We start from the raw sequence: 7,649 nt of genomic DNA, 5'->3' as shown, positions 1-7,649 counted from the left end.
AAGCTTGTTCTAAGTAGGTGCTTTAGACCACTGAGCCATCTCACCAGCCCCAATTTTTGTCTTTGAATAAAGCACTCCTAATACAGCAGTTATAAGTGGTATAAAATCTCTAGAAGAATGAACAGAAATTTAGAACATTAGTTATTTAAAATACTAATAATGCTATTTAGTTATATCAAACTGAAGTAGGAATATATAGTGGATTCTTGTTTGGTTGTATAACAACATTAATAATACACTTTTGGCTGAGTTCGTAGAAGCATAAATTACAAAACTTCAGAGGTGTCTTTCCATTGGGAAAAACCTGATACATTATTTCTTAAGTAGGCATTTATCAACTGTCTTGTAAATTTACCTTATTTTTAACATTTCTTAAGGGGAGATCTATTCTTCTACTTTAAAAGCAACTTCCAAAATAACGTTTTGGAACAGTTCTCAAAGGTGATAACTTGGCTGTTTGGTTTTATGGATAACTTTCTTTTTACAGGAATTGAGGATTATACTTAAAAGTAGAGGCTATGAACTAGAAAATAGCCTCAAATCGTTAAAAATATTTTAAGTATTCCTATTTTGTGTCTACATTTGCTAAAGTGTGTTTTAATCTATCCTTACTCTCATAACTCATGCTCATTAGATGCTAAGTATTTTTTACCTAATTCAGTGGTCTATCCAGATGGTTTAATAAGTAGGATAATTAAGAAAGTTATGGTCATTGAAAAAGTAATTTTCAATTTGAGTATTTTAGCAAAGATGAGAAAACAATGTTGCTGTTATACCAGTTCTTAAGTTACAACTACCATCTGGACTAATTCATGATGGTTACATTTATCACACAAAACTTTTTTAAGAATCCCTGGCGTGGGGCCAAGGAGATAGCTCAGTAGAATAAGTGCTTGCTTGGCAAGCGCAAGGTCCTGAGTTCAATCCCTGTTCCGCAAAAAAAAAAAAAGGTCCCTTATGGGACTGGTCAGATGGCTCAGTGGAATAAGCGCTTCCCTGGCAAGCACAAAGGCCTGAGTTCAATTCCCAGTTCTGCTAAAAAATAAAAATAAAAAAAAAAGAATCCCTGGCGCATTATGTTATCTATAGGTTTATCTATTAGAGGGAATGTTTCAGGTTAATCTGTTGTATAAGTAAATAATTATAATTGCATGTGTTTAACATATTTGTTGTAGTGGAATGGTATTATAAGCAGAGATGGTAGTTGCTTGGAATCCCAAAGTTGATGCCCTGAAAACCATCTTGGGTTCACATTCTAAGTCACATACATGTTCCTATGACTATGGTAAAGTTACTCCTTTTTAAGGCTCAAATTTCTCTTATAAAGTGAAGAAGAGGGCTAGGGAGATGGCTCAGTGGAATAAGCGCTTCCCTGGCAAGGGACTGAGTTCAATCTCCGGTTCTGAAAAAAAAAGTGAAGAGGATGTCACGCTATGAGCAGTGCCTACCAGTGTGTATGATACAGCAGACTCATACAGTGCTCCCTCGAGCGACAGCTGGCCTGACATGTGAACAGCTTGGGCTATAACCAGAATTTTAGTTTCAGTTTATGACCAGTCTTGAGTTATGACCTGAAATATTGGCCACTTGTGCTTCCAGATGGCCTAGTACAAATTTAACCCTTAAGCAGTTCTGGAAGGAGCATTACAACATCCTTTCTGGTACGGGGTTGAGAAATCCTGGGTCTCTCTAAAGACCCTGAGATCTGCCTGTGTATATAGGAGAGAGACTTTGAAGGCTGTGTAGAGGATCCTGAGCCTTCAGCTAACAGCTCATGTTATAATCAACTCTTGGGAATGTGTTAAGTTCGCAAGTCAAGGGTCTACTAGAAAAGTAGTTACCTTAATTTTCCAGATAGTTGGTTACAAGAGTTTTGGAATCTTACTGCTTCCACTGCATAGCTACGTTGGAGGCTTTTAATAATTTTTACAATTTGATTATCTGCATATTTTTTATTTTTATTTTCGCATATTAGTTTAAATCTCCAATGTTCTTCTGAACATTTTGTGCTACAGAAGGAGCCTGCAGTTCTTGCCTAATTATTTATATTTCAAACCAAGTGTCTTTCCTGTGAGTTTCATTATTTTGGTTCGGGGGTGGGAAGGTTGAACTTGGCCTTTAACCTGGACAACATCTATAGCTATTACAGGGCCTTTTTAAATGTCTCATGTTGGGCTCATACATCTATTTTTCCTACCTCAGCTTCCAGAATGCTAGGAGACTGGTGTGTGCTATTGCCCCAGCCTATCAGTTGCTTATTGTGGATCATTGCTGCTTTTCTGAAACTGTGGATGTGTTTTGTTAGGGGTGTGGTTGTGTTTTGTTTAGTGTGTGTATGTGTAGTGGTTTCTGAAAGCTGTGTTGATAAGAGTTTATATGTTTGTTTTAGGTTGTAGTTCTTGAGTTACATTCAAGATTTATTTTCCCAAGTTCAGTGTACTAGGCAGCATGAAGCTTGTTCTACTTGGTAACAGTTCTGTTTCTCATAGCTGTTGGATCCTTTACAATCTCAAGATTTGGAAATCCCTGTAGATGTTTTTGAAGTTTTTTGCCATTTAAAAATGCTTGAGATGATGAAAATTATTAGTAAATTTTTTGGGGGGGTTAGACGTATTAGTGGTTTTTTTTTTTTTTCTTTTTTTGTACTGTTAAGAAGGCATCTAAGGGCCGACCAAATAGCTCAGTGGACTAGGAACCAGGGTTCGATCTCCTGTGTGCTGTGCAGACCCCACCTCCGGGGCATGCTGAGACAGCGACTGGGCATGGTGGCACATGCCTATAATCCCAGCACTAGGGAGGCTGAAGCAGGACTGTTAAGAGTTCAAGACCATCCTGGGCTATAAAGTGAGCTCAAGGCCAGCGTCACTGTGTAAGGAGAACCTGTCTCGAAAAGAAAAAAAGGAAGAAGGCAGGCATCTTATGTTGTCCTTATTGTATGATTTGTTCTGTTTTTTCACTTTTTAGTAACAAAACATAAAGGTACTGAGAAAAGAGAATCACCATCACCAGCACCAAAGCCTAGAAAAGTAGAGTTATCTGAATCTGGTAAGTCTTTTACTTTATTTTTAGTTGATTTTGCCTTTGCATATCTGGTTTGTCTTTTTCTTTTTCTTTTTCTTTTTCTTTTTCTTTTTCTTTTTCTTTTTCTTTTTCTTTTTCTTTTTTTGGAACCAGAGATTGAACTCAGGCCTTTGCCCTTGCCAGGCAAGCTCTTAATTCAACTGAGCTAACTCCCCGGCCCTGGTCTTTCTTTTCTGATTGAACCTTAATTAGATTGTTGCTTACTGAAGAAAAACTAAGACTGGCATGAGACCCGGTTGGAATTCCCAGCTCTAATACTAATGACTTTTTGGTTTAATTAATGAATTTCATCTGAGTTTGCTTTTTTTTTTTTTTATCTCTGAAACTGAAAAAATACAGATTTGCGATAGTAACTTTCAGCCCAACCTGTAATTCTTAAGGTTATTTTGGTTATATATTGTGGTTATGTTTATTGCCAGACCCAACCAGCGGAAAGTTAAAAAGACTATTCTATTTGAATATTGAAATTTTGTAACAGTAACTAAAGAAACACTTTTTGTGTGTGTCCATCTTTCAGAAGAAGATAAAGGTGGCAAGATGGCTGCAGCTGATTCTGTGCAGCAGCGACGCCAGTACAGACGACAGAACCAGCAGTCTTCATCTGGTAATGCACCACTTAGCTCTTGGAGCTACATATTTTGAATGATAACTGTCTATGAATGTGCAGTGATTAGACTTAAATATTTGTGCTTACATAGAAATCTGGAATGGGACAAATTGTTTTAAAAATGGAATGATTTAGCTGCATTTTGGTGGGGTACACTTGTAATCCCAACTCTTGGGAAGCAGATACAAGGATTGCCATGACTTTGAGGCCAGCCTATATATAGTGAGATATAGTGAACTAAACTATGTATAGTGAGATCTTATCTCAATAAAAAATCAAAATCCATTTTAAAGTCAGTTTAAAAAAAAAGAAAAAGCTTAATTCTTTTCTTCAGTCTTCCCCAGTGATAACCACTAAAAGCTTTTATTCAGAAAGTTTTTGCACATTACCAGCTGTATATGTTTTAAAGGAGGGAAACAAAACTCACTATGTAGAGTATCTTTCCTTACTCTTAGAAGTCTACTTTATTCTTTTGCCAGCTGTAGTATTCTTTATAAAAATATACTATAGCCAGGCATGGTGACATACCTCTGTAATCCCAGCATTTGGGGAAGCTGAGACAGGAGGATTGTTGCAAGTTTGAGATCAGCCTGGGGTACAAAGTGAGCCCAAGCCAGTGTGAACTGCATAGGGAGACCCTGTATCAAAAAGCCAGTCAATAAAATACACATACCAATTTATTGAGCCATTTGACTATAGGTAACTGGAGTAGTTATATGTTCATTTAAAGTTCTTATGGTTGTTTCTGGGGAGGTTCCTTGTATATATGTTTATGCATCTATATTTGTAAAATAGAAATGGGTTTGTTTGTTTAAAGAGTATTCCACAGAAGTACTGTTGCACAAAAACCTGGCTCTTTTATCCAGACTCTCTGTTCTTACTAGCTTTGGGGGCCTGCTGGTCAGCTCAGTTGTATAAGGACCCGCTCATGCAAACTCAGTCAGGCGCAGGATACTGTGGTTCGATCCCCAGCTCGACCTGCCCTTAAGGCAGCCTGAGCCAGCTTCAAAAAAACAAAACAAAACACAAAATTCTGTTCTTACTAGCTTATGTGGTAATTGTGCTGAGTAAGCACTAGTTTTGCTTTTCTTGTACAGTATAGAGGACAGACCATCCCACAGCAGTGTTAAAAGCCTAAAGTAGCAGGAATCAATTTGTTGCCTGAGATGCCTTCTCACTTGGTTATTTGGAAAATCACTAGACTTTAAGAGATGCTTGAATGCTATCATTGATTCTTTTTTTTAAATTTTATTTATTTGTGTGTGTGTGTGTGTGTGTGTGTGTGTGTGTGTGTGGCCAGCTCAGCCCACCAGGGGGCGGGGCTGGCTGGCATGTGGTGCTGGGGGATTGAACCGCGGCCCCTTTGTTTTGGCTAAACTTGTTCTAAGTAGGCGCTTTAGACCACTGAGCCATCTCGCCAGCCCCTATCATTGATTCTTGGTTGTACTATGGAAGTGATTTTTTTGGTGTGGTGTGTATTTATACAGGCTTGGCTTTGAAATCATTGAGTGTATCTTTGTCTGGAACTTCAGGGTTGTATACATGTTACTTCTACACTAGATCCAAAACTTGGACAGGCTCTGTTAAGCACAGATGTCATGTAACATTTTCTTTTACTGTGTAATTATAGACTCTGGCTCATCCTCTTCCTCTGAAGATGAGCGACCCAAGCGATCCCATGTGAAAAATGGTGAGGTGGGCCGGCGGCGGAGACATTCCCCTTCCCGAAGTGCGTCTCCATCACCACGAAAGCGCCAGAAAGAGACCTCCCCTCGGTAATGACATTTGTTTGATAGTGTTTGCTGATACCATGCAGTCATGTGAAAGTTCATAGTGTAAAGGGTGGGCTGCAGGATTATTGCCGAATTTGGTTAATTGAGAAGTCAAGTTTAGTTTGTGCGAGTTTTCCTATTTGGGGTCTTAGTTTTCCTTTGTTGGTAGTTACTAGTATTGAATGAGAACTTGAAAAGTTTGAAGCGCTGCTACATATGTATATACAATTGGGAGAACAAACCACTGAGTTAGTATTAACTCCTGTTACCTTTGGAAAATTAAAAATCTGTTGGTGTGACTTAACTCCATTGAAATAAACAATTTAGTGAATGGAATTTTTGACATTTGTTTTTCTCCACTGCTCTCAGGATGCAGATGGGAAAACGATGGCAATCGCCAGTGACTAAAAGGTTGGTTAGATACTACTTTGTAAATTAGGATTACATTCCAAAAGTTAGTGATTGTTTCCTATATAGGTAGCCATATCTTAACACTTACTTGCTATTCTTAGTTTGACTAATTAATTGTAAGGCCAAATTGTATGTAGATCTTCAGAGTATCATTTGAACTTAGATTTTGAGTATGTGGTTACCACACTTGTATTTGCGTCAAAGTACATCAAGAAGTACACACAGTTCCAGCGACGTGTAGGTGTTTTCCAAGAGTAGGAAATCTGAATCCCTTAGATTTAGTGGGGAGAGACTTTGTTTTCAGTCTTTCCAGTGGAAGAAAAGTAGCTTGCATATCTTTATTGAAACCTTTTCATCATCTATTACATATCATTAGCTGTTCATAACACCTCAGAGCCAAATTTCAGACCTGTCTCTTAAGAAAATAGGGACCTGAATGTGGTAAAGTGAGGTTCGTAGTGTAACAAAGTGACAAGGCCAGATCTCAGACTTGTTTGTTTGGAGATAGGATCTTGCAGGCTAGCCTTGAACTTATAGCCCAGGCTGGTTTTAGCTTCCCAAATGTTGGGATTGCAGACATGCACCACTGCACCTGAAAGCCGGGGATGTATAATGTTGACATTATACTTGTCCATCTGCTATGAGGGCACTATGCCAGTAAAGGAAATTTTTTGGTTTTGTTCTTTGAGATGGGTTACTATATAGTTCAGACTGGCTTTGAACTCACTTTTTAGACCTCCAACAGTCTGACCTTCAACTCACAGCATCCTCTTGCGTCAGCCTCCATAGTGTAGAGATTTTAGGTATGTGCCACCATGCCCAACTCAGTACATTTCTAATTAACACTTTGAATATATCTTGTCCAAAATGCTGGGTGCTGGAAGCTGTTCAGATTTTGGAGTAGTGGCATAGACTTTCTGTTGAACATCGCTAATCTGAAAAATGTAAAATCCAAAATTTATGGGCCTAATAAGGTGTTCAGAAGGTTTCAGCTTTTGCAGCATTTGGGGTTCTCAGATTAGGGATGCTCTTGTCTAGCATATGCCCTTGGTAGAACTTAGCTTTTTGTTGGTTCATTGCTGGGCATCGAACTCAGGGTCTCATGCACACTGGGCAAGAGCTTGCTACTGAACTATTTGCCCAGCCCTCTTTTTATCTCAGATTTTGAAGCTGCCTTGTTTCAGGTGACCTCACTAATAAAGTGTTCGTAGGAAGGCTGTCCTGGAGCCAGTCGGAGCACTGTTTGTGATGGAGTGAAGCTAGGTATTTATACTATAGAGGAAGCTGGGTTTTTGTTTGCTTTTTTTCTTTTTTAATAATAAATAAAAACCTAAAAACAGGTAAATTGCGTGCTTCAGTATTTTTTCCCCCAGCCACAGTGACCTATGGCTTCTGTGAAGTTGCTACCAACTAAAAATTGCTTTACAAAATTAGGCTAGTGATATGATTTTCTTTTTCATTTCTTTCCCTATTAAGAAGCTACTTTGTAGTTTAGAAAGAGTCCTCACAGCAGTGAAATCAGAACTGTTTATTGCCTTGCTTAGTGTGTTTTTGTTTTGTTCTCATTATTTAAACGTTTTACACCAGGCATGGTGGCACATGCCTGTGTTCCCAGCTCTCAGAAGTCTGAAGCAGGAGGATTGCTGCAAATTTGAGGCCAACCTGGGCTATATAGTGAATTCAGTGCCCTTATTGCTATTAGAATTTGCAGGGGCCGGGGACATGGCTCAGTGGAATAAGCACTTCCCTGGCAAGCTCAAGGACCTGAGTTCAATCCC

General features: G+C 38.7%; 1 protein-coding gene across 1 annotated transcript in view; it reads left to right on the top strand.

Moving 5' to 3' along the window:
- The window catches only part of Srrm1 (serine and arginine repetitive matrix 1), a 33,819-nt gene that overhangs the window by 18,807 nt on the left and 7,363 nt on the right, over window positions 1-7,649 (top strand). Inside the window, exons 8-11 of the mRNA XM_023722443.1 lie at window positions 2,965-3,045; window positions 3,599-3,685; window positions 5,319-5,463; window positions 5,830-5,871. Coding sequence (XP_023578211.1) covers window positions 2,965-3,045; window positions 3,599-3,685; window positions 5,319-5,463; window positions 5,830-5,871 — 355 coding nt within the window. The remainder of the gene's footprint in view (window positions 1-2,964; window positions 3,046-3,598; window positions 3,686-5,318; window positions 5,464-5,829; window positions 5,872-7,649) is intronic.

Source organism: Octodon degus, unplaced genomic scaffold, assembly GCF_000260255.1.
Source record: "Octodon degus isolate 3935 unplaced genomic scaffold, OctDeg1.0 scaffold00092, whole genome shotgun sequence".
Taxonomy (NCBI): domain Eukaryota; kingdom Metazoa; phylum Chordata; class Mammalia; order Rodentia; family Octodontidae; genus Octodon; species Octodon degus.
Note: the sequence above shows the minus strand (reverse complement) of the source record. Positions and strands in the feature narration are given on the sequence as shown.